The following is a 26629-nucleotide window of genomic DNA, read 5'->3' on the forward strand; positions in this document are numbered from 1 at the left end:
CATTTATCCAACTGTCCATCCAGAGCCTCTGGTTTATAGACCAGATAATCCGAAATATAGAACCATTCATCCAACTGTCCCTCCAGAGCCTCTGGTTTATAGACCGGATACATCCTAAATATAGAACCATTCATCCAACTGTCCATCCAGAGCCTCTGGTTTATATACTATGAAAGATAATGTAAAATGATACCCATCGCGTCACGTTTTAAAATTGCGCACACTTGTGGAATGGCGTCAAACTTCAGTGCAGTGGAACCTTGGATTACGAGCATAATCCGTTCCAGGAGAATGCTTGTAATCCAAAGCATTTGCAAATCAAAGCGAGTTTCCCCATAGAATGGGGACGAATGGAATGGAAACGAAGATAATTCGTTCCGCATTGACTTCTATTGCATGCAATATCGCATGTGGCCAGAGGTGGGGGGGCGCCGGAGAGCCTCGAAAATACTCGGGGACAGCTCGGCTGAACTTGGAAAGCCTCGGAAAGGCTCGGAAGCACTCAGGAACAGGGAATTTCCAAGTGTTTCCGAGTGGTTCTGAGTAATTCCGTACGGCTCCGAACGGCTCCGAACCATTCCGAGTGTCACCGGCGCCCCCCCCCCCGCACCTCTGGCCAAATGCGGTACTGCACACCCCATTAGCTTGAATTCTGCTCGTTTTGCAAGACAACACTCGCAAACCGAGTCAGAATTTAAAAAAAAAATGTTGCTCGTCTTTCAAAACGCTCGTTACTCGTTATCCAAGGTTCCACTGTACTTAAAAATCTCAATAGGCGACGCTTTAAAATGTTTACAGGTTCCATGTTTAGAGTTACAGAGGAGGTCTAGTGCTAGAATTATTGCTCTCGCTCTGACGTTGGCGGCGTATGTAACCCGTGTGTATCCGGCTCTGATACCAGCCAGTACCCTCACCAGCCACTCACAGCACCGCACCTCCCTGGTATATAGAGTACACTTTATGGCTTTTGGTAGTAGGTTCTGAGAAATCCAGACCAGGTCAGAATGTATCCAGGCCAAGAATATTTTAAAAATGATAAGACTCCTAATCCTCACAGTAGGTAACGTTTGTGTTTTCTCTTCCATCCAGACCTTCCAGTGTTGTACATCTTCCTGATTCATTTTTTGGGATCCAAAGGAAGAGCTTGAGGAATGCTCGGGTAGGTTCTGATTACTGAGAGGAGCTTTTTTTGTATTTTATCCACATTAATACCGGACACTTTCACCCCCTTCCTGCCCAGGACAATTTTCAGCTTTCAGCGCTCTCACATTTTGAATGACAATTACTCATGGAACACTGTACCTAAATGACATTTTTAAAATATTGTTTTTAGACAAGTAGAGCTTTCTCTTGGTGGTTTTTATTTAATTACCACTGGCATTTTTTTTAAATTTTGTGCTATATAAGATTTTGTGAAAGTTTTATGCCCCGTACACACGGTCGGACTTTGTTCAGACATTCCGACAACAAAATCCTAGGATTTTTTCCGACGGATGTTGGCTCAAACTTGTCTTGCATACACACGGTCACACAAAGTTGTCGGAAAATCCGATCGTTCTGAACGCGGTGACGTAAAACACGTACGTCGGGACTATAAACGGGGCAGTGGCCAATGGCTTTCATCTCTTTATTTATTCTGAGCATGCGTGGCACTTTGTCCGTCGGATTTGTGTACACACGATCGGAATTTCCGACAACGGATTTTGTTGTCGGAAAATTTTATCTCCTGCTGTCCAACTTTGTGTGTCGGAAAATCCGATGGAAAATGTCCGATGGCGCCCACACACGGTCGGATTTTCCGACAACACGCTCCGATCGGACATTGTCCATCGGAAAATCCGACCGTGTGTACGGGGCAGTAGAGTTTGCAATCAATGGTATATACAGTATATATACCCAGGGGCGTAACTACCACCATAGCGACCCATGCGGGCGCTATGGGGCCCACAGCCAAGTGGGGCCCAGTGAGGATGAGAGCACCGCCGGCACAGTCAGAGGAAGAGGCAAGCCACCCGGATCAGCAGAGAGCTGAATTGCCCGATGTAAGAGCTTTCATTAGAACTTCCAGTGTTCCCGGGGCTGCTGATCCGGGTGGCTTGCCTCTTCTTCTGCACAGGTGAGGCTGTATGGGGCACAGGCAGACCAGGCTGTATTGGGCACAGGCAATGCTGTATTGGGCACAGGTCACGCTGCATTGAACACAGGTCACGCTGCATGAGGCACAGGTCACGCTGTATGGGGCACAAGTCACGCTGTATGGGGCACAGGTCACGCTGTATGGGGCACAGGTCACGCTGTATGGGGCACAGGTCACGCTGTATGGGGCACAGGTCACGCTGCATTGGGCACAGGTCACGCTGCATTGGGCACAGGTCACGTTATATGGGGCACAGGTCATGCTGTATGGGGCACAGGTCATGCTGCATTGGGCACAGGTCATGCTGCATTGGGCACAGGTCACGCTGTATGGGGCACAGGTCATGCTGCATTGGGCACAGGTCACGCTGTATGGGGCACAGGTCATGCTGCATTGGGCACAGGTCACGCTGTATGCGGCACAGGTCATGCTATATGGGGCACAGGTCATGCTATATGGGGCACAGGTCATGCTGCATTGGGCACAGGTCACGCTGTATAGGGCACAGGTCACGCTATATGTGGCACAGGTCACGCTGCATTGGGCACAGGTCACGCTATATGTGGCACAGGTCACGCTGCATTGGGCACAGGTCACGCTGCATTGGGCACAGGTCACGCTGTATGGGGCACAGGTCACGCTGCATTGTGTACAGGTCACGCTGCATTGGGCACAGGTCACGCTGCATTGGGCACAGGTCACGCTGCATTGGGCACAGGTCACGCTGTATGGGGCACAGGTCACGCTGCATTGTGTACAGGTCACGCTGCATTGGGCACAGGTCACGCTGCATTGGGCACAGGTCACGCTATATGTGGCACAGGTCACGCTGCATTGACACTAGGGCAGCTGTGGAGGGGGGCTGTTTGCAGGGGGGCCCCATACAACATTTTGCTATGGGGCCCTGCTATTTCTAGTTACGCCCCTGTATATACCGCATATACTTGAGTATAAGTCGCCGCGAATATAAGCCGAGGCACCTACTTTTACCACAAAAAATGGGAAAACTTATTGACTCGAGTATAAGCCTAGGGTGAGAATGCTGCAGCTACTGTAAGTGGAAAAGAGGGTCAACAATGCCCATCTGCAGCCTCACTGTGTCCATCTAAAAGCCTCATGCCTCTGCCTCATGCCTCATGCCTCAACCTCATGCCTCATTCCTCATGCCTCTGCCTCATGCCTCAACCTCATGCCTCAACCTCATGCCTCATGCCTCTGCCTCATGCCTCATGCCTCTGCCTCATCCTCACGCCTCATGCCTCAACCTCATGCCTCAACCTCATGCCTCATGCCTCTGCCTCATGCCTCATGCCTCTGCCTCATGCCTCATGCCTCAACCTCATGCCTCAACCTCATGCCTCATGCCTCTGCCTCATGCCTCATGCCTCAACCTCATACCTCAACCTCATGCCTCATGCCTCTGCCTCATGCCTCATGCCTCTGCCTCATGCCTCATGCCTCAACCTCATGCCTCATGCCTCAGCCTCATGCCTCATGCCTCAGCCTCATGCCTCAGCCTCATGCCTCATGCAGTGTAACCAAGCGCCGCCTCCTCCTCGTCCTCCTCGTCTGTGATAGGCTGAACACTGACTCACTGCTGGGAAACCGAGTCAATGTTCCGTCACGGAGGACAACGAGGAGGAGGAGGCGGCGCTTGGTTACACTGCATGGCCACCGATTAGACTGAATGTATCACAGCCCCGGGGGATTAGGCTGCAGAGGAGGACTCGAGTATAAGCCGAGGGGGAAATTTTCAGCACAAAAAAATGTGCTGAAAAACTCGGCTTATACTGGAGTATATATGGTATATATATTTATTTATTTTCTTTTTCTTTTCTTTTCTTTTCTTTTCTTTTCTTTTCTTTTGGTGGTGTTTATATCTAATACCTCTTCTGTCAATGTTTAACCTTTTCGCCTATTTCCAGTTAACACACCTTACCTTGTTGCCTAATTTCGCATACACACGACCGTTTTTTCCATCGGAATGAACTCTGAAGGACTTTCAGATGGAGTTCCGCTGAAACTGCCGTGCCTACACACAATCACACCAAAGTCCAACCGTCCAGAACGCGGTGACATACAACACGTACAACGGGACTAGAAAAAGGAAGTTTAATTAGCCAGTAGCCAATAGCTGCCGTCTCGTACTTGCTTCAGAGCATGCGTCGTTTTTTGTCCGTCGGAACAGCATACAGACGATCGGTTTTCTCGATAGGAATTGGTTCCGTCGGAAAGATTTGAAACATGTTCTATTTTTATAGGTCCGTCAGAATTTTAGAAAGAAAAAGTCCGATGAGGCATACACACGATCGGAATGTCCAATGAAAAGCTTCCGTCAGATTTTTCCTGCCGGAAAGTCCTACCGTGTGTACGCGGCATTACACTTTTGGAATTTTTTTATTCATATATTTTTTTTTTTTCACTTTTATGTCTTCTATGTTTTTTTGTGAAGTATTTTCTTGGGGGACTAGCTGGAAACCGTTTTATTTATAGGAGTCAGGCCGGGTTCACACTATTTGCGAATTGGATGAGGGTTTCCCCCCACATCCAATTCGCAATAGCAGGAGATTTTGACCGTCTCTCTATGTAGCCGGTTTACATATCTCCACTGTGGCTCCGGTGCAAATTCCTGTGCGTCTTTTTGTTCCGTTTCAGGTCCAAATTCAGCCAAAAATTAGGGCTGTAATTGGATCTGAAATGGTGAACGGGAACGCAGAGGACCAGGGCTGGTGCAAGGATTTTTGACACCCTAGGCGAAACCTAATTTTTCCGCCCCCCTGGCTCCACCCCCTTTGCCCTGCCCATGTACACCCCTCCTTTTTAATGAGCAGCAAATCCATCCCCACCAGCGCCCATCAAATGCAGCTCACCAGCGCCCATCAAATGCAGCCTCACCAGCGCCCAACAAATGCAGCCTCACCAGAGCCCAACAAATGCAGCCTCACCAGAGCCCAACAAATGCAGCCTCACCAGCGCCCAACAATGCAGCCTCACCAGCACCCATCCAAAACATCCTACCAGTGCCCATCAAATGCAGCCTACCAGTGCCCATCAAATCCTTAAATTGGAATGAAAATCCGAAAATTTGAAAATCCAAAAATTCGGAAACCAAAAAATGTGAGAATCCGAAATAGAAACTAACTAACAAATAATAACTAACTATTAAATTTTACGTATTGGAATTTCCTTTAATCATAACGAATATGAATTTATCCAAAGTTACGAATCATGCGAAATAACGAATGCCGCATCTAAACAAATGGAACGTAACAAATTTTATAAGAATAAATAATAATAAAACGTTTTTTTTTATTATTTATATAACATATAATATATATATATGTATATATATATATGTATATGTATACATACATATACATATGTATGTATATGTATATGTATGTATACATATGTATAAATATGTATAAATATGTATAAATATCCTCCACGGATATTTTAACGTGGGAACCACCCCTGACCCTTTTTGATGCCTAAAGGCTAAGAAACTTTAAGTATTTGGCTTAAACACCGACTATCCTGGGCTACTTGGACTAAACAGTGAACATTTGGCATAGGGACAGAAGGGTAGAGAGGTAGGCGCAAGATTCACTCAAGAAGAATCACACGTGCTAAGCCTGGGTTTGGGGGCTAAAACTCATTCCTCACTCTGACAAACAGGGTATATAAGGAGCCTGACAGTAGCCCTGCGGTGTTTTTGGGAGGTGAACGTCCCTGCCCAGACCTGACGTGCAGGGTGGTTGGTGGCGGATAAGGCTTCTATGCAGGACCCCTCATAGACCCAAGTGGACCCGGGAGGTCCTTCGTGGAATTAATATAGGAGCCTTTGCATAAGCGGATACAAGCGACTTGCACACTGGTATAAGAGGGTTATGAGAGAGAACTAAGGGAGTTGGCCCCCGACCCTGTCAAGGAGCAATCTGTTTACAACCACTAGGTCTCATACCTAGGCTTGCATTAATCTTCCGGGGTAGGGTGGAGTACTAGAGGCCTGCGGAGATGAGGGGAAAGGCAACTAAAGGTAGTAAAGGAACTATAAGCGCACCAAGTCCAGGTGGGATTCAGCGCTACATGTCAACTGAAGACAGCATGCTGGAAGAACCTCAAGGGAGTCCCAGATTGGGAGTATCCTCACTCCCAGGAATAAACAAACAGAGAGGGGCATCAGAGGAGAATAAAAGCAAAAGTGCAAGAGCAAGGATCAGCGGAAGCCAGCAGATGTTTGGCCCTGAGACACAGGAAGGCCCTTATGGGAGAACTGAGGAGGAAGATACTGCAGGGGGGAATAAACCACCACTGCAGCTCACACAGGAAGAAGTTCCATATATTAGAGAAATGCTTGCTGAATTGCTACTGAAACTGGAGACCTCCCTTAAAAAAGAGATTGCGACCGTAAGAGTAGACATTGGGCACGTATTGAAAAGGGTGGAGAAGACGGAGGACAGATTGGAAGAACACGAGCGGAGACTAGAGAGTATGAATATGCAAATAAGAGACATGCAAAGAGCAAATAGAAGTCTCCTTTATAAATTAGAAGACCAGGAGAATCGCAGCAGACGCAAAAACCTGCGAATTAAGGGTCTCCCAGAGAAATTCGGGAAGGAAGAGCTGGCGCCGGTACTACAGCAACTGCTAAACCCATTGCTGGATAGAGAAATAACGGCCCCCCTGGAAGTAGATAGAGCCCATAGGGTCGCACGATACCCCAGAAATACATCAGAGAGTCCAAGAGATGTGATAGTGAAGTTCCACTATGAGGAGGAAAAAGTGAAAATTTTGGGAAAACTGCGACATCAACCAGGCCTAAGCATTGAAGGGGCAGAGATACAGGTCTACTCAGACCTATCAGCAGAGACCCTCACAAGAAGGAGGCTGCTGAAGCCGCTAACAGGCCTACTGAAAACGACAGAAATAGCATATCAATGGGGGTTCCCGGCTTGCCTAATTGGAAAAAGGAATGGACGAACGGCAGTGCTTAGATTCCCAGAAGACCTTGAGGACTTTTGTCGCAAGTTAGACATTGCCCCTCCACGTATTCCTGGTTGGGGCGTGGAAGAGACTGCAGCTCCAGCGCGAGATACAATAGGGCGGAGGGAGGGGAGGGGCACAATGGTTAATGTAAGCTAATAACCAAGAAGCATAGCTAGGGGAAGAAGGGTAGTGCCGATATGAGCGGGGCGGGGGAGGGGGGAGGGCGCCGGGGCGATACGGGGAGTCCTCACAACATGAGCCCTATGGGGAATATGGGTGCAGGGTGGCATCTGATCGAGGGAGGCCACCTGATCCATATTTTGAACAGAGGAGTTTGCCCCGCCGGTAATAGGCGATCTGTTCCAGATGGGGGGGTGGGGGGGTGGAGGGCGCGGGGGCGGGAATGGAAGGTGGTGGTGAAGGAGGGAGGGGGGTGTGTGGGCGGGCCTTTTTTTTTTTTGCTCCCTCTCTCTCTCTCCTGCTATGCCTCATGGGATTGGCCGGACGCTCTCTCCAGAAATAAAAAATGGGAGTAGTTAGTTTCGTCACATATAACGTGAGGGGACTGAATACAAAAAAAAAAGGTATAAAATTAATCAGGAGCTACAGCTCCTGGGCGCAAACGTGGTGTTTCTGCAAGAAACCTATGTAACGCACGCAAGTAAGGGATTAACATCGCATTTGTTCCCAAAGTGGTTCTATGGGGACGCTGGATCAGCACATTCAGGGGGAGTAGCTATAGGGTTCGATAGAACAATGACGTTTGAAGAAGAGGAGCGACTGGCCGATCCTGGAGGCAGGTTCCTGTTTGTGAAAGGGAAAATGTTTGAGACGTGGATCACATTGGTGAACATCTGTGCCCCTAATAGAAACCCGGAGAACTTTTTAAAGAGAATTTTGACGAAACTAGAATCTTTTAGAAAAGGCAAACTAATAGTCGCAGGAGATTTGAACCTGCGTATGGACCCTGAGGTGGACACGTCAAGGGGCGAATTAAGATTGGGCACACAGGGAAAGACACTCAAAAAAATGTTAAATCACCTTCAATTAATGGATGCATGGAGAATAAGCCACTTAAAAAATCGGGACTACACTTTCTTCTCCCCTGTTCACAAATCATTCTCGAGCTTAGACTACATTTTAATAGAACATCAGATGGTCCCTTTTCTGAAGGCAGCAGAAATTAATGCTATTACCCTGTCCGATCACGCACCGGTGAAAATCCAAGTAGAGATCGCCGGTGTGGATCGGCCTAGGATAAACTGGAAACTCAATGATTCCCTCACACAGGAGCCAGATGCAGTTGCGAAAATAGAGCAGGAATTAAAAAGTTACTTCGAGATTAATGATACAGAGGACATATCCAGATCCACTCTTTGGGAAGCACACAAACCCTATATAAGAGGGATTTGGATTGCTATCGGAACAAGGAAAAAAAAAGAGAGGGGAGAAAAGTTGTCACGCTTATACAGGGAGATTCAGGAAGCAGAACAGAGTACCAGACCCAAGGGTCTCCCAGAAAAGCATGAGCTAATTAAGAAAAGAAGAGACCTGAATGAGTTGCTGGAGAAGGAAAGGAGCTGTGCTTTTGATATGATAAATAGAGACATGTACCGAGAAGGGAATAAACCAGGAAGGTGGATGGCCAAAAGGATTAGGGAAAAGAAGAATAGGACCTTTATACCTAAAATAAGAGATGAAGAGGGGAACCTTGAATTCTCTACCCCAAAAATTGCTAGAATATTCCACTCTTACTACAGTGCACTTTATAAGGTAGGCCGGAGAGAGAGATTGAGCGATAACAAGAAGGAAAGGATAAGGGAGTATCTTCGGGGACTAGACCTTCCCAGGGCAGAGAGGGATATGGTCGAGCGTCTTGATGCACCCATATCCCAAGGGGAGGTAGAAAAGGCGATAAAGAACACTGCCCTGGGAAAGAGCCCGGGCCCCGACGGATACTCCGTAGCATACTATAAAAAATTTTCTGAAATACTGGTACCCAAATTGTGTGACTATTTGAATGCCCTCGGGGAGAACGAAGAGTCCCGAGAAGAATCCCTATTAGCGTATATTACCCTTATCCTGAAAGAAGGAAAAGATCCAGCCTCACCCGGAAGCTACAGACCAATCTCGCTCTTAAATGTAGATACAAAAATTTTCGCTAAAATACTTGCAGATAGGCTGAAAATTGGATTAAAACAGTGGATACATAGTGACCAGGTGGGATTTGTCCCGGGTAGGGAGGGGAGAGACAATTTACTGAAAACACTTCTTCTCATGCAGGAAGCAATCAGGAGTAACACCCCAGCAGCTCTGCTATCAATCGATGCCGAAAAGGCATTCGATAGAGTGGATTGTTGTTTTATGACTGAAACTCTGAAACATCTAGGATTGGGGGAGAGGATGATGAGATGGATCCTCTCACTATATAGGCATCCCAAGGCGAGGATTAGAGTGAATGGGACCCTGTCTTGTCCCCTTGAATTGTTTAACGGGACAAGACAGGGTTGCCCTCTCTCCCCAATTTTGTTTATCTTATCCTTAGAGCCACTCTTAGCGGCTTTTCGTAGGAACGAAGACATTCAGGGAAATAAGGTTGGAACGAAGGAGTACAAAATAGCAGCTTTTGCTGACGATTTGCTATGCTTCGTTACCCGTCCTAGAACGACAATCCCCATGGCGCTCAAGGAGTTGGAGCACTATGGGGGTTTAGCAAACTTTAAAATAAACATGAGTAAGTCAGAGCTCCTAAATATATCAATCCCTAAGCGTGAGCAGAGAGCACTCCAAGCCGGGCTTCCATTTGTATGGTGTGAGAGGGAATTGGTTTATCTAGGTATAAAAATATCATCCTCACCGGGGGGACTTGTTCGCCGATAAGTCTGTACCCCTACTCAATAAAACTAAAGATCTATTAGGTAGGATGAGATATAAAGCCCTGTCATGGATCGGCAGGATAAATGCGATCAAAATGTTTGTGCTGCCCATGTTAATATACACCTTCCAAATGGTCCCAATAGAGATCCCCCCTATATTTTTTGTTAAACTGCAGTCTTTAATTTTAAGATTTATATGGGCACGTAAGCACCCTAGGGTAGCATATGACACTTTGTCGAAGGATAAAAAATTGGGAGGATTAGGTGCACCGGATATTAAAAAGTATTATCAGTCGGTTGTTATCTCTAGGATAATTGACTGGCTACACAGTAAACAGGAGAAAAGTTGGGTGAATATTGAAGCAACACTGAGTGGGGTGGACATAGAAAAATTAATATGGACTCCACCACAATATAGGGATTTGGGAAATAGAGTTAATTTTTTGACTAGGAACACTTTTAGAATCTGGGATAGGGTAGGCAAGAGTTGCCATTGGGAATTCAATTCACCACTATTATCACTATTAAACACGGATTATTTTTTACCTGGGAAGGAGGAACACTTATATTTCACGAGATGGGCAAAAAAAGACGTAATACAACTACAAGATGTGATGATAGGAAATAGACTGTACACTTACACTGAAATCACACAGGCCTGGGGGAACAAACCACTAGACGAGTGGAGGTACGCCCAGATACAGCACTTTACACGTTCACTGCCACAACCACTAAGAGGAAAAGTCCAGTTAAGGGATATTGAAAAACTATTAACCACTTCCCGCCCGCCCTATAGCGGATTGACGTCCGGGAAGTGGTTCTGTTATCCTGACTGGACGTCATATGACGTCCAGCAGGATAACATGCCGCAGCGCGCCCCCGGGGGCGCGCATCGCGGCGATCGGTGGAGCGGTGTGTCAGTCTGACACACCGCTACACTGATCTTGGTAAAAAGCCTCCGGCGGAGGCTCTTTACCACGTGATCCGCCGTGTCCAATCACGGCTGATCACGCTGTCAATAGGAAGAGCCGTTGATCGGCTCTTCCTCACTCGCGTCTGACAGACGCAAGTATAAGAGAGCCGATCGGCGGCTCTCCTGGCAGGGGGGGTCTGCGCTGATTGTTTATCAGCGCAGCCCCCCCGCAGATCACCACACTGGACCACCAGGGATCGCCACTAGGACCACCAGGGAAGGGGCAACATGTGGATGGCCAGGTATGTACCCCGTGGCCATCCACATGTGCCCAGTGTGCCAAATCTGTGCCAATCAGTGCCCACAAATGGGCACTGATTGGCACAATTATGTTGCAGTGATGCCCAGCAATGCCACCCTTAGGGGCATCACTGCAAACAAGTAATGCCATCAGTGCCACCCATCAGTGTCCATTCATGCCACCTGTCAGTGCCCATCCGTGCCCATCAGTGCCCATCTATATGTGCCCATCCGTGCCCATCTGTGCCAACTATCAGTGCCACCCATAAGTAACCATCAATGCCACCTACGAGTGCCCATCAATGCCACCTATGAGTGCCCATCAGTGCCACCTATAAGTGCCCATCCGTGCCACCTATGAGTGCCCATCAGTGCCGCATACCAGTGCCACCTATCAGTGCCCATCAGTGCCACCTATCAGTGCCGCCTATCAGTGCCCATCATCAGTGCCCGCCAGTGCCACCTCATCAGTGCCACCTCATCGGTGCCACCTCATCGGTGCCCATCAGTGCCGCCGTATCAGTGCCCGTCAGTGCAGCCATATCAGTGCCCGTCATTAAAGAAGAAAACGTACTTATTTACAAAAAGTTTTAACAGAAACAAAGAAAAACTTGTTTTTTTTCAAAATTTTCGGTCTTTTTTTATTTGTTGCGCAAAAAATAAAAACCACAAAGGTGATCAAATACCGCCAAAAGAAAGCTCTATTTGTGGGAACAAAATGATAAAAAATTTGTTTGGGTACAGTGTAGCATGACCGCGCAATTGTCATTCAAATTGCGACAGCGCTGAAAGCTGAAAATTGGTCTGGGCGGGAAGGTGTCTAAGTGCCTGGTATTGAAGTGGTTAAATACCCCCACGTGTGTGAAAGGAAGTATTTCAAAATTATATAGCGTCCTAAGGGGGGAAGCTAGTAAAGGATACCCCACTTTTCTGGAAAAGTGGGAAAAGGAAATAGGAGGCTTAGAAGGGGAAGCACACAGAAGTAAGATTCTAAAGATGGTTCACTTAACGGCAAGAGACTCCCGGACACATGAAATGGCCTATAAAGCGATAGCAAGATGGCATAGGACGCCCCGGAAGGTACACGAATATGATGCTGAGACCCCTCCAACTTGCTGGAGAGGATGTGGAAAAACGGGCACTCTTGCCCATCTTTGGTGGGAGTGTTCTAAAATCCAGAAATATTGGGGAGAAGTCCTGGGCGAAATACAACAGATAACGGGGGAGCAGGTTAATAAAAATCCTTGGACGTGTCTGTTCCATGACACGGAAAGAGAGATCCCCCAATACACCAAGTCAGTAACCCCATTCCTCTTAAACGCAGCTAAAGCACTGATCCCGTGTCACTGGAAAGGGGTAGAAGCCCCAAGGATGAAGGAATGGATAATAAGGGTAGAATGGGCTAGAGGAATGGAAGAAGCAAAACACTCGATGGAAGGCCGGCGAGATAAATACACTAAGACGTGGGCAAGATGGCATGAGTATAGGAACACAGAAAGGTACTTGACAATTATGGAGGCTTGAGGACTGTGGAGGGGAGAGGGAGAGGGAGGATGGGGACTTTTTTTTTTTTTTTTTTTTTTTTTTTCGGGGGGGTGGGGGGAGGGGGGGGGGATAAAAATAGATAAGTAAATATTGGTACTTTTAGTGGATAAAAGGGAAAGGGAAAATTGATTAAAAGTTTTTGTATTAAAGAGATTACAATCTTCCTTAAGCCACAATGATGCGAAAAAGAGAGGGGGCGCAGCGTAAATGACGCAGCTGACTTAAAATCTCTCTAAAAGTTTGCTGACGTGGAAAAAAAAAAAAAAAAAAAATATTTGTATAAAAATGTAATTATTTTTAATTCATTACGTTTCATTCGTTTAGATGCGTCATTCATTATTTCGGATAATTCGTAACTTCGGATAAATTTTTATTCATTATGTTCACTAACAGCCAAATAAAAAAAAAAAAAAAAGGAAATTCCAATACCTATAATTTAATAGTTATTATTATTAGTTAGTTATTATTTCGGACATGTTTCAAGTTTTCGAATTTTTGGATTTATTTTCGGATTTTCATTCTTTTGAATATTCAGATTTTCATTCTTATTTTAGGATTTTCATATTTTCTGAATTTTCGAAATTTCCGAATTTTCACATTTTTTGGATTTTCACATTTCGAATTTCCGAATTTTTCTGAAAAATTTGTTAAACCATTTTTTGTTAATTTGAATATTTCTGAATGAACTAATTTGTCGAATTTCATTGAAAAACAAATTTGAAACAAAATGAATTGCACATGTCTACCGCCGGCTCCATCCTAGAGCAGGAGGTTGAAGGCCACATCAGAGGGCTCTGGTTGGGCATCTCTGGGTAAAGAAGACTTTTTGCAACAAGAATTATAATGGGGATTTCGTCAGCCCAACATGGTATATATTGTATAAACTCAGCGTTATATAAATTGTATTTAGTATATGTAGAACATCTGTACCGCTTCCAGGGTCAATATAAAGTCACAACCTCACCAGGCCTTCCTAGAAGATTGTCCAAGTGTTTGCTGTTTCCATTACCATTCTATTCCTCACTATGGCGCCTATCTGAAGCCACATTTCTCATATTTACATTTATAAGAAAATGAAGTCATATATTCTAGAGAATTTGTTCTGATGTATTAAAAAAATAATAAAAACGCTTAACAAAAACTTTTCTAGGTCTTTGAACACCCCGAGTACAACTCCGAGACCTCCACCAATGACATCGCTCTGATCAAGTTGTCCAGTCCTCTCACCATCAGTGAAGCTGTGTCCCTGATTTCTCCGGATTCTGGTTCTGACACCACGAACAAAGGAGACAACTGCATCACCACCAAAGCGGGATACGCCACTGATTCCAGTAAGGGAATATGATATCCTCCAAAAAAAAAACAGATTAGCCAATTAAAGTCCTAGGGCATGCTTCATGTCTGGGTCTCTTCCCATGTTGTCCCCATCCTGTCACCAATATTGGTAAGACCCGGCTGGCTGTGTGTTTTTTTGTTTTTTAATGAAATCCCTTATTTATGTGTATGTAGTGTAGTAAACAGTTACAGATCTGCCTGATTTATCTTTTGCAGTTTGTGTATCATTGGAGGGGAATTATTATGGAATATTTCTCCTTACATCATTTAGTTTTTTCCCAGAACAAGAAGGTATTTACTGTTCTTTTTGATGATGTCATTGTTACTTAATGATGTCACTGTTATTTGATGATGTCATTGTTATTTGATGACGTCACTGTTCTTTTTGATGATATCACTGTTATTTGATGATGTCACTGTTATTTGATGATATCATTGTTATTTGATGACATCACTGTTTTTTGATGACATCACTGTTCTTTTTTGATGATATCACTGTTATTTGATGGTGTCACTGTTCTTTTTTGAGATCTCTGTTATTTGATGATATCACTTTTATTTGATGATGTCATTATTAAAGTGCTCTTTTTTTGGACTTTTGTGCCTACAGGTAAGTTTATAATAAGGATAACCTGCAGTTACAAATGAGATATGGGGTAGAGCTCCCCCCACTAGTACTGTGTAGTAAAAAGTAAAACACACTGATAATGTATAATACGACACCCTAAGAGCACACTACATGTGAGGTCCTCTACATCATAAGAACCAAATACAATGTGTGGAATACAGAAATAATAAACATGTAAAAAACACTTTAACCACTTCTAGACCGCCCACCGTCGTTATACGTCAGTACTTTAAAGAGGAGTATCGTTGTTGTGGCAGCAGCTAGCTACCATAATCCCGGTATCCTCTTCTTCAGCAGGCGGTAGGGATGAGCTGAACACCCCCCTGTTCGGTTTGCACCAGAACATGCGAACAGGCAAAAAATTAGTTCGAACACGCGAACACCGTTAAAGTCTATGGGACACGAACATGAATAATCAAAAGTGCTAATTTAAAAGGCTTATATGCAAGTTATTGTCATAAAAAGTGTTTGGGGACCCGGGTCCTGCCCCAGGGGACATGGATCAATGCAATGATTTTAATAATGCTTAAAGTGAAACAATAAAAGTGTAATATTCCTTTAAATTTCGTATGGAAAGAAGAAGACTTTAAATAAAGGAATTGTCAAAAACTGTCTCTTGTCATTTATAACATTTTTGACAGTTTTTTTTGTGAAATGGTAGGGGTACTTTTGTACCCCCTTACCATTTCACACAGGGGGGGGGCAGGATCTGGGGGTCCCCCTGTTAAAGGGGGCTTCCAGATTCCGATAATCTCTGGGCAAGGGTTGTGGGGATGAGGCCTTGTACCCATCAACATGGGAACAAGGTGCTTTGGGGGGGACCCCAAAGCACCCACCCAATGTTGAGGGCATGTGGCCTTGTACGGTTCAGGAGGGGGGTGCTCTCTCGTCCCCCCTCTTTTCCTGCGGCCTGTCAGATTGCGTGCTCGGATAAGAGTCTGGTATGGAATTTTGGGGGGACCCCACGCCGTTTTTTTTTTGGCACGGGGTTCCCCTTAATATCCATACCAGACCTGAAGTGCCTGGTATGGAATTTAGGGGGACCCCCATGCCATTTTTTTTTTTAAATTTTGGTTCGGGGTTCCCCTGTGGGGAAAACCTATGCCGTTTTTATCAATGAACTTTGTGTGTGTATTGTCAGACCGACAATGATTTTGAGGGGGACCCCCACGCCATTTTTTTTTTACATTTTGGAGCGGGGTTCCCCTTAATATCTATACCAAACCTGAAGTGCCTGGTATGGAATTTAGGAGGACCCCCACGCCATTTTTTTTTTAATTTTGGTTCGGGGTTCCTCTGTGGGGAAATCCCATGCCGTTTTTATCAATGAACTTTTATGTGTATTGTCGGACCGACAATTCATTAATAGCCGCGAGTAGTTTTAAATGACTTTTTTTCCTTTGAAATGTCATTTTGCTGTCAGACTGTTCTAAACACGGAAACATGCGCCCCTTTACAGGCATACTATAGACACCCCCCAGGTACAAAATTTAAAGGGATATTACACTTTTATTGTTTCACTTTAAGCATTATTAAAATCACTGCTCCCGAAAAAAACAACCGTTTAAAAACTTTTTTTTGCATTGATCCATGTCCCCTGATGCAGGACCCAGGTCCCCAAACACTTTTTATGACAATACCATGCATATAAGCCTTTAAAATTAGCACTTTTGATTTCTCCCATAGACTTTTAAAGGGTGTTCTGTGGCTTTCGAATTTGGCGCGAACACCCCAAATTGTTCGCTGTTTGGCGAACTGGCAAACAGCCGATGTTCAAGCCTAACATGAGTTTGACTTGAACTCGAAGCTCATCCCTAGCAGGCGGTCTGCTTCAACATAAAAGTGGTCTCTGTGGCGGATTCGCTGCAAGATCACTTTTATGGGTGGCAGGGGAGGGCCCCCCTCCTGCTGCTTACCGGTGCCCTCCCCCGCTTACCGGAGACGTCGGTAGCGGTGGAGGCGATCGGATCCTCTCCCTAGCCTGACATGGAGACGAGTGAGGGGAAGATGGCCCCCACCCGTCTCCATATCATTGCAGGACATAAGTGACGTCAAAATGTCACTTCCGCCCATAGAACTTAAAGGGACATTTTTGTTTGTTTTTTTTATTCGTTGGTTATTTTTGCCATAAACGATCTGTAATTAGCTTCAGCCAATTGTGAGGGGGAGGGAGTGAGTTGGATACCTAGGCCCCTTTCACACTGGGGCAGCGGGGGCGTCGGCGGTAAAACAGCGCTATTTTTAGCACTGCTTTACCGTCGTTTTTGTGGCGGTATTCGGTATTGCCGCGGTATAGCTGCGCTGCCCCATTGATTTCAATGGGCAGGAGCGGTTTAGGAGCGGTGAATACACCGCTCCCTCCGCTCCAAAGATGCGGCTTGCAGGAGTTTTTTTCTTCTCCTGCCAGCGCACCGCTTCAGTGTGAAAGCCCTCTGGCTTTCACATTGAACAAACAGTAGTGGCTGTTTTGGGTTGGTTTGCAGGCGGTATTTTTAGCGCAATAACGCCTGCAAGCCCCAGTGTGAAAGGGCTCTAAGTATGGAATACTTTTGCTCTCCCATGTATAGGGTAGATGTGCAGATAAATGTGTCCTGGTGGATTTGGAGACACTTTATTATAAGATATAGAGCTAAACTGCGATAGTACATGATGGGCAAGAGGGAGAGATTCTTTGGGATGAGTAAGGAGGAGGATTACATCACCTGCAAAGCGGTTGATGAGATGAGATTGGTTATTAAGGTGGAAACCTGTGATGGAGGTATTTGAGCGTATAGTCTCGACTAGGGGCTCAATCAAGAGGATAAAGATAGATCGAGATAAGGGACAACCCTGTCTGGTTCCATTAGTTATAGGGAAAGGTTTAGATAAAAGGCTGGAGGAGTAGACTCGTGCAGAGGGAGTGGAATACAGGACCAAGATGGCAGATAAGATATTTCCAGAGAATCCAAATTTAAGCAATACAATTTTCATATATATTGTATATACTTGAGTATAAGCCAAGTTTTCCAGCACATTTTTAAGGCTGAAAAACCTCCCCTCGGCTTATACTCGAGTCAGGGTCCTGAGTGAGGGTCTCGAGTGAGGGTGCAGCCTCACTGTGAACATCTGCAGCCGTACCTTTGATAACTAAAACAGCGGGTGTCTCCCGCTGTGTCATGCAGTCTGTTCGGTGGCCGTCCCTTGTAATAAAGCCCCGCCTCCTCCTCGTGCGTGATAGACGGAACACTGATACAATGCTGGGAAACTGTATCATTGTTCCATCTATCTTGGACGAGGAGGAGGTGGGGCTTTGTTACAATGGACGGCAGCCGAACAGACTGCATGACACAGCGGGAGACACCCACTGTTTTATTTATCAAAGGTACGGCTGCAAATGGGCACAGTGAGGCTGCAGATGGGCACAGTGAGGCTGCAGATAGGCACAGTGAGGCTGCAAATGGGCACAGTGAGGCTGCAGATGGTGTCAGTGAGGCTGCAGATGGGCACTGATGATACAGATGGGCACAGTGAGGCTGCAGATAGGCACAATGAGGCTGCAGATGGGCACAGTGAGGCTGCAAATGGGCACAGTGAGGCTGCAGATGGGCACAGTGAGGCTGCAGATGGGCACAATGACGCTGAAGATGGGCAAAGTGAGGCTGCAGATGGGCATTGTTTACCCAGTAGCTGCTGCATTTCCCACCCTAGTCTTATACTCGAGTCAATAAGTTTTCCTAGTTTTTGTGGTAAAATTAGGTGCCTCGGCTTATATTCGGGTCGGCCTATACACAAGTATATACGGTAACCAATGAATTTGGTCAAACGCTTTCTCTGTATCTACGGATAAGAGGAGAGAAGGAGTTTTACTGAACTCTGCATGGCTAAGTACATTTAGAATGTGTCTAGTTGCATCTGATTCTTGTCTCCCCTTGGTGAAGTAAGTTTGATTGGGCTTGATCAAGGTGGAAGGACATCAATAAGGCGCTTAGCTTTAGATTTTGGTGTAAGATTTCACATCGGTATTCAGTAATGAGATGGGCCTAAAATTGGCAGGGGTAGTAGGTTCCTTACCAGGTTTGGGCAAAGTTACAATGTTGGCTGACAACGTCTCCATGGGAAGGATTTTTGTGTAGCTGTAACTTCAGCAAAACACTGTTATGCCCCGTACACACGGTCGGACATTGATCGGACATTCCGACAACAAAATCCTAGGATTTTTTCCGACGGATGTTGGCTCAAACTTGTCTTGCATACACACGGTCACACAAAGTTGTCGGAAAATCCGATCGCTCTGAACGCAGTGACGTAAAACACGTATGTCGGGACTCTAAAGTGGAAGTAGCCAATAGCTTTCATCTCTTTATTTATTCTGAGCATGCGTGGCACTTTGTGTGTCGGATTTGTGTACACACGATCAGAAATTCCAACAATGGATTTTGTTGTCGGAAAATTTTATAGCCTGCTCTCAAACTTTGTGTGTCGGAAAATCTGATGGGAAATGTGTGATGGAGCCCACACACGGTCAGAATTTCCGACAACAAGGTCCTATCACACATTTTCCGTCGGAAAATCTGACCGTGTGTACGGGGCATTAGTATTTCTTCATAAGACCATCTGGTCCTGGAGATTTACCTGCAGGTAAAGATTTAATTGAAATGGCTATTTTTTTTATCTACAAATGGGGCATTTAATATCTCTAGTTGGGCCAGAGGAGATAGATGGGAGTTTGATCTGATTCAAAAGTGGTCTTCAATTTTAGGTCGAGGGGTTGCAGAGTCATCTTTTAAGTTGTACAAAGCCTTATAATAGTCAGCAAAGGTGTGCGCAATTTGCTGGGGATTACTGAGTTTTTGTTTTGTAAAAGGGTGAAAGATGCTTTAAGTAATGATCATGTTGGGAGCATAAGAGAAACCGCAGCCCATAACATAGTAAAAGAAGAGTAGCAGATGTGGAATCAGATGGCATTTGTTTGTTACAAGATTCAAGCTCATGTATCAATTTCAGTATTTCCGTCAGTCTGCTGTCATGCTACCTTTTTGATCCGGTGCTCATTTGTAGAATTAGCCAGTGAATATAGGCCTTATATGCATTCCATAAGGAGAAAAGATTTATATCGGGAGTATCCTTATTTTGGAAGTATTTGCGGAGATGTTGTGTAAGCCTTGATTTGTGTTTTTGACAATTCCTTTAGTAAAAAAAAAAAAGGTTCCCGCGATGTTCATCCATCTTCAATCACGCTGCCCAACGGACCCGAAAAATAGAAAAAAAATGAAAAAACTCAGTCCATCAGGCAGCGTGATTGAAGATGGATGGACATTGCGGGACACTTTTTTTTTTTTTTAATAAAGGAATTTTCAAAAACTGTTGTGGTTTTTACTTTTTTGACACTTTTTTAGTGAATGAGTAGGGATACAACGTGCAATTCAATTTGTTCTGTATTTGTTTTATAACAAATTTCGACAAATTCATTAATTCAGAGATTTTGGTCAAAATTCGTAAAAAAAACCCGTTTAACAAATTTTTCCAAATATTCGGAAATTGGAATATTCGAAAATTTGTAAGTTCGTACATTTGTAAATTTGTACATTCATAAATTAGTAAATTAGTGAATTCATAAATTCGGAAATTCGGAAATTCGGAAATTCAGAAATCTGAAATAATAATTAACTAATAATCACTTAACTATTACCAACTATTAAATTATAGGTATTGTAATTTCCTTTCAAATTTGACTGTTAGTGAACGTAATGCAACGTACACACGACCGGACTTTCCGGCATACTTGGTCCGGCGTACCGGAGTCCGTCAGACAATTCGATCGTGTGTGGGCTCCAGCGGACTTTGTTTTCTCAAAAGTTTGACGGACTTAGATTTGAAACATGTTTCAAATCTATCCGACGGACTCGAGTCCGGTCGAAAAGTCCGCTCGTCTGTATGCTAGTCCGACGGACAAAAACCGACACTAGGGCAGCTACTGGCTACTGGCTATGAACTTCCTTGTTTTAGTCCGGTCGTACGTCATCACGTACGAATCCGTCGGACTTTGGTTGATCATGTGTAGGCAAGTCCGTTCATTCGGAAAGTCCATCGTAAAGTCTGTCGAAAAGTCCGCCGGGCAAAGTATGCCGTAAAGTCCGGTCGTGTGTACACGTCATAACACATACAAATTTATCCGAAGTTACGAATTATCCGAAATAACGAATGCCGTATCCAAATGCATGGAACGTAATGAATTAATAATAATTAATAACAATAATAATAAAAACTTTTTATTATTGTTATTTATTATTAATTTGTTCCGTTCCATTTGTTTAGATGCAGTGTTCGTTATTTCGGATAATTCGTAACTTCGGATAAATTCGTATTTGTTACGTTCACTAACAGCCAAATTTGAAAGTAAATTACAATACCTATAATTTAATAGTTAGTTACTACTTCAGATTTTCGAATTTTCGGGTTTTTGGATTTTCAAATTTTGAATTTACAAATTTCCAAATTTTCTAATTTACAAATGTACAAATTTACAAATATACAAATTTTCTACTTTACGAATTTACGAATGTACGAATTAACGAATGTAGGAATGTGCGAATGTACACATGTATGAATATAGGAATTTACGAATGTACGAATGTGCGAATGTATGATTGTATGAATTCACTAATGTGCAAATGTACGAATGTACAAATTTACGAATGTAAGAATGTAAGAATTTACGAATTGCGATCATAACGAATGACCCAAAAAATGAAAAAAAAATAAACGAATGAAACGAAAACGAACTCATTTTTTGGCAGTGCACATGTCTACATTGTACCCGATACCCATTCACATGGGTGGGATGGGATCTGGATGCCCCCTTATTAAAGCCTCCCTCCCCATGTTGAGGGCACGTGGCCTGGTATGGTTCAGGAGGGGGCAGGTGCTCTCTCATCCCCCCTCTTTTCCTGCAGCCTGCCAGGTTGCGTGCTCAGATAAGGGTCTGGTAACACCAATTTTTTTAAATTTTTGGCGTGTAGTTCCCCTTAAAATCTATGCCAGACCCAAAGGGCCTGGTGTGAATTTTAGGGGGGACTCCACACTTTTTTTTTCTTAATTTGGAGTGGAGTTCCCTTAAAATCTATACCAGGCCCAAAGGACCCAGAATTGATTTTGGGGGGGACCCCATGTCGTTTTTTATTCTTAAATCTGTCATAGGGTTCCCCTTAACCACTTCAATGCACTGTGTTATATACTCTGCACTGACTGCACTGTATATATATATATATATATATATATATATATATATATATATATATTAGACTGCTTGCACTGTATATATAGTCTACACCAGTGGTTCTCAACCTGGGGGTCAGGACCCCCTCGGGGGTCGGCTGACGATTTGCCAGGGGTCACCAAATCCTGGGCTGTTCCTGAAGCCCACGCCACTCTCCCAGCCTTTTCGCGGCCACCCAGCAGGGCTGTCCCTGGAGCCTGTGGAAGCACAGCTGAGCTGTTCCTGGTGCCCACGGCCTATCACTCAGCCTCTTCCCAGCCGCTCATTCAGTTCACGGCATGGGTGGGGGGCAGAGACTAGAGGTCAGCTGACTGGTGAGGAATGTGACGTGATAGGGGCTGGAGGAGACCCTATCTCCTGATTTCGGCATAGGTGTCACTGCTGCGAGACACCACAGAGCTGGAGACACAGTGAAGCTGGAGACACAGTGAGTAACATTACCTGTGATTAGAGTTGCCATTAAAAGTCCCCACTACAGTTCTCAGATTAGCAGATGACCTTGATCAAGATTAGGGATGAGCTTCGAGTTCGAGTCGAACTCATGTTCGACTCGAACATTGGCTGTTCGCAAGTTCGCCAAACAGCGAACAATTTGGGGTGTTCGCGGCAAATTCGAATGCCGCGGAACACCCTTTAAAAGTCTATGGGAGAAATCAAAAGTGCTAATTTTAAAGGCTAATATGCAAGTTATTGTCATAAAAAGTGTTTGGGGACCCAAGTCCTGCCCCAGGGGACATGGATCAATGCAAAAAAAAAGTTTTAAAAACGGCCGTTTTTTCAGGAGCAGTGATTTTAATAATGCTTAAAGTCAAACAATAAAAGTGTAATATCCCTTTAAATTTCGTACCTGGGGGGTGTCTATAGTATGCCTGTAAAGGGGCGCATGTTTCCTGTGTTTAGAACAGTCTGACAGCAAAATGACATTTTGAAGGAAAAAACTCATTTAAAACTACCCGTGGCTATTGCATTGCCGACAATACACATAGAAGTTCATTGATAAAAACGGCATGGGAATTCCCCAAAGGGGAACCCTGAACCAAAATTTAAAAAAAAAAATGACGTGGGAGTCCCCCTAAATTCCATACCAGGCCCTTCAGGTCTGGTATGGATATTAAGGGGAACCCCGGCCAAAATTTAAAAAAAAAAATGACGTGGGGTTCCCCCTAAATTCCATACCAGACCCTTCAGGTCTGGTATGGATTTTAAGGAGAACCCCGCGCCAAAAAAAAAAAAAACGGCGTGGGGTCCCCCCAAAAATCCATACCAGACCCTTATCCGAGCACGCAACCTGGCAGGCCGCAGGAAAAGAGGGGGGGACGAGAGTGCGGCCCCCCCCTCCTGAACCGTACCAGGCCACATGCCCTCAACATTGGGAGGGTGCTTTGGGGTAGCCCCCCAAAACACCTTGTCCCCATGTTGATGAGGACAAGGGCCTCATCCCCACAACCCTGGCCGGTGGTTGTGGGGGTCTGCGGGTGGGGGGCTTATCGGAATCTGGAAGCCCCCTTTAACAAGGGGACCCCCAGATCCTGGCCCCCCCCTGTGTGAAATGGTAAGGGGGTACAAAAGTACCCCTACCATTTCACTAAAAAACTGTCAAAAATGTTAAAAATGACAAGAGACAGTTTTTGACAATTCCTTTATTTAAATACTTCTTCTTTCTTCTATCTTCCTTCATCTTCTGGTTCTTCTGGTTCTTCTGGTTCTTCCTCCGGCGTTCTCGTCCAGCATCTCCTCCGCGGCGTCTTCTATCTTCTTCTCCTCGGGCCGCTCCGCACCCATGGCATGGGGGGAGGCTCCCGCTCTTCTCTTCTTCTTCATCTTCTTCTCTTCTTCTTTTCTTCTCTTCTTCATTTTCTTCTCCGGGCCGCTCCTCACACATGCTGGCATGGCGGGAGGCTCCCGCTGTGTGACGGCGCTCCTCGTCTGACAGTTCTTAAATAACGGGGGGCGGGGCCACCAGGTGACCCCGCCCCCTCTGACGCACGGTGACTTGACGGGACTTCCCTGTGACGTGACGGGGAATGCCACAGGGAAGTCCCGTCATGTCCCGTGCGTCAGAGGGGGGCGGGGTCACCGGGTGGCCCCGCCCCCCGTTATTTAAGAACTGTCAGACGAGGAGCGCCGTCACACAGCGGGAGCCTCCCTTCATGCCAGCATAGATGCGGAGCGGCCCGGAGAAGAAGATGAAGAAGAAGAGAAGAGCGGGAGCCTCCCCCCATGCCATGGGTGCGGAGCGGCCAGAGGAGAAGAAGATAGAAGACGCCGCGGAGGAGATGCTGGACGAGAACGCCGGAGGAAGAACCAGAAGAGCCAGAAGAACCAGAAGAACCAGAAGATGAAGGAAGATAGAAGAAAGAAGTATTTAAATAAAGGAATTGTCAAAAACTGTCTCTTGTCATTTTTAACATTTTTGACAGTTTTTTAGTGAAATGGTAGGGGTACTTTTGTACCCCCTTACCATTTCACACAGGGGGGGGGGCCGGGATCTGGGGGTCCCCTTGTTAAAGGGGGCTTCCAGATTTCGATAAGCCCCCCGCCCGCAGACCCCCACAACCACCGGCCAGGGTTGTGGGGATGAGGCCCTTGTCCTCATCAACATGGGGACAAGGTGTTTTGGGGGCTACCCCAAAGCACCCTCCCAATGTTGAGGGCATGTGGCCTGGTACGGTTCAGGAGGGGGGGGCCGCACTCTCGTCCCCCCCTCTTTTCCTGCGGCCTGCCAGGTTGCGTGCTCTGATAAGGGTCTGGTGTGGATTTTTGGGGGGACCCCACGCCGTTTTTTTTTTTTTTTTTTTGGCGCGGGGTTCCCCTTAAAATCCATACCAGACCTGAAGGGTCTGGTATGGAATTTAGGGGGAACCCCACGTCATTTTTTTTTTTTAATTTTGGCCGGGGTTCCCCTTAATATCCATACCAGACCTGAAGGGCCTGGTATGGAATTTAGGGGGACTCCCACGTCATTTTTTTTTTTTAATTTTGGTTCGGGGTTCCCCTTTGGGGAATTCCCATGCCGTTTTTATCAATGAACTTCTATGTGTATTGTCGGCAATGCAATAGCCGCGGGTAGTTTTAAATGAGTTTTTTCCTTCAAAATGTCATTTTGCTGTCAGACTGTTCTAAACACGGGAAACATGCGCCCCTTTACAGGCATACTATAGACACCCCCAGGTACGAAATTTAAAGGGATATTACACTTTTATTGTTTGACTTTAAGCATTATTAAAATCACTGCTCCTGAAAAAACGGCCGTTTTTAAAACTTTTTTTTGCATTGATCCATGTCCCCTGGGGCAGGACCCAGGTCCCCAAACACTTTTTATGACAATAACTTGCATATTAGCCTTTAAAATTAGCACTTTTGATTATTCATGTTCGTGTCCCATAGACTTTAACGGTGTTCGCGTGTTCGAACGAACTTTTTTCCTGTTCGCATGTTCTGGTGCGAACCGAACAGGGGGGTGTTCGGCTCATCCCTAATCAAGATCACCTAAGTTGGCTGATCAGAACTTCCCCCAGCACTGCCACTCATCCCATTCCCCCCACCCCCCAAGGCGTAAGAGAAGGAATAAAAATAGAGAATACATGGAAGGTAGAGGAAAAAAGGGGGAGGAATAAAGAAAAGGGGAGAGAAAAAATAAGAAAAAAAAGACGGCTTGAGAGAGGGATGGGGAAAACGAACAAGAAATTAGGCTAGAGAGAGATAAAAGGGAAAGAAAGGAGAACAAAGAAAGAGTAGTACATCCTAAAATGTACCATAAGGGGTTTTAATACTGTACAAGTGGAAGGGGCAAAGGGAGCGCTAAATGTCCATGGGTTAGGGGCGCAAATGACTTGTCTTGCCTTGGGTGCTGACAACCCACGCTATGAAAATAATTTTACTGTTAGGGGTCCCCACAACTTGGGAAATTTTATCAAGGGGTCACGGCACAAAAGGGTTGAGAACTACTGGTCTACACTGAATGCACTGTATATATATATATATATATATATATATATATATATATATATATATGTATATATACAGTGCAGTCAGCGCAGAGTATAAAATACAGTGCATTGAAGTGGTTAAGGGGAACCCTATGACAGATTTAAGAATAAAAAACGATAGCTAGACAACGGGGGGCGCTGCCAGGGTTGGGGGTCTGTCATGGAAACGTATGACATCAGGAGACTCCGCCCACCTAGGCAGATTGTGTCCATTCAAAAAACAAGGGAAGTGAAGGAAACAGTGAATGTGAAAGGTGTAAGTGCATAGAGAGAAATGAAGCCATCAGATCAGGAGAGCAAACAGGGAAAGGAGATAAAGAAGGAAAACGGGTGAAAGAGAAAAGGCAGACCAAGGAGTAATGGAGGACACAGGAAAGTGTAAATAGATAAAGATGAATAGCGGCAAAAAGGAGATATAAAATGGGGGGAGGGGGGGAAAGGGGGAGAAGAACAGATAGAAAAAAATCGGGACATATAAAGAGAAAAAAGGAAAAGAGATAAAAGCAACAGAAATAAAAGACAAAGGAGAAGAAAATAAGAGAAAAAAAAAACACGAGTGAAAAATAAAAAAGGATGAACATGGAGAAGTGAGAATAGGAAAAAGGAAGAAATGAGTGGGAAAATGAAGCATATTAAGAGGAAGAGGTGCAACTGAGAAAAAT

The 26629-nt window shown here is 45.1% G+C and overlaps 1 protein-coding gene across 9 annotated transcripts in view; it reads left to right on the forward strand.

The window, feature by feature from the left end:
* The window catches only part of LOC141124155 (chymotrypsinogen A-like), a 48231-nt gene that overhangs the window by 10892 nt on the left and 10710 nt on the right, over positions 1–26629 (forward strand). For all 9 annotated transcript variants that reach the window (XM_073612233.1, XM_073612229.1, XM_073612230.1 and 6 more), the window contains 2 exons: positions 1090–1159; positions 13911–14091. In XM_073612233.1, coding sequence (XP_073468334.1) covers positions 1090–1159; positions 13911–14091 — 251 coding nt within the window. The remainder of the gene's footprint in view (positions 1–1089; positions 1160–13910; positions 14092–26629) is intronic.

This window comes from Aquarana catesbeiana, linkage group LG01 (genome assembly GCF_042186555.1).
Source record: "Aquarana catesbeiana isolate 2022-GZ linkage group LG01, ASM4218655v1, whole genome shotgun sequence".
Taxonomy (NCBI): domain Eukaryota; kingdom Metazoa; phylum Chordata; class Amphibia; order Anura; family Ranidae; genus Aquarana; species Aquarana catesbeiana.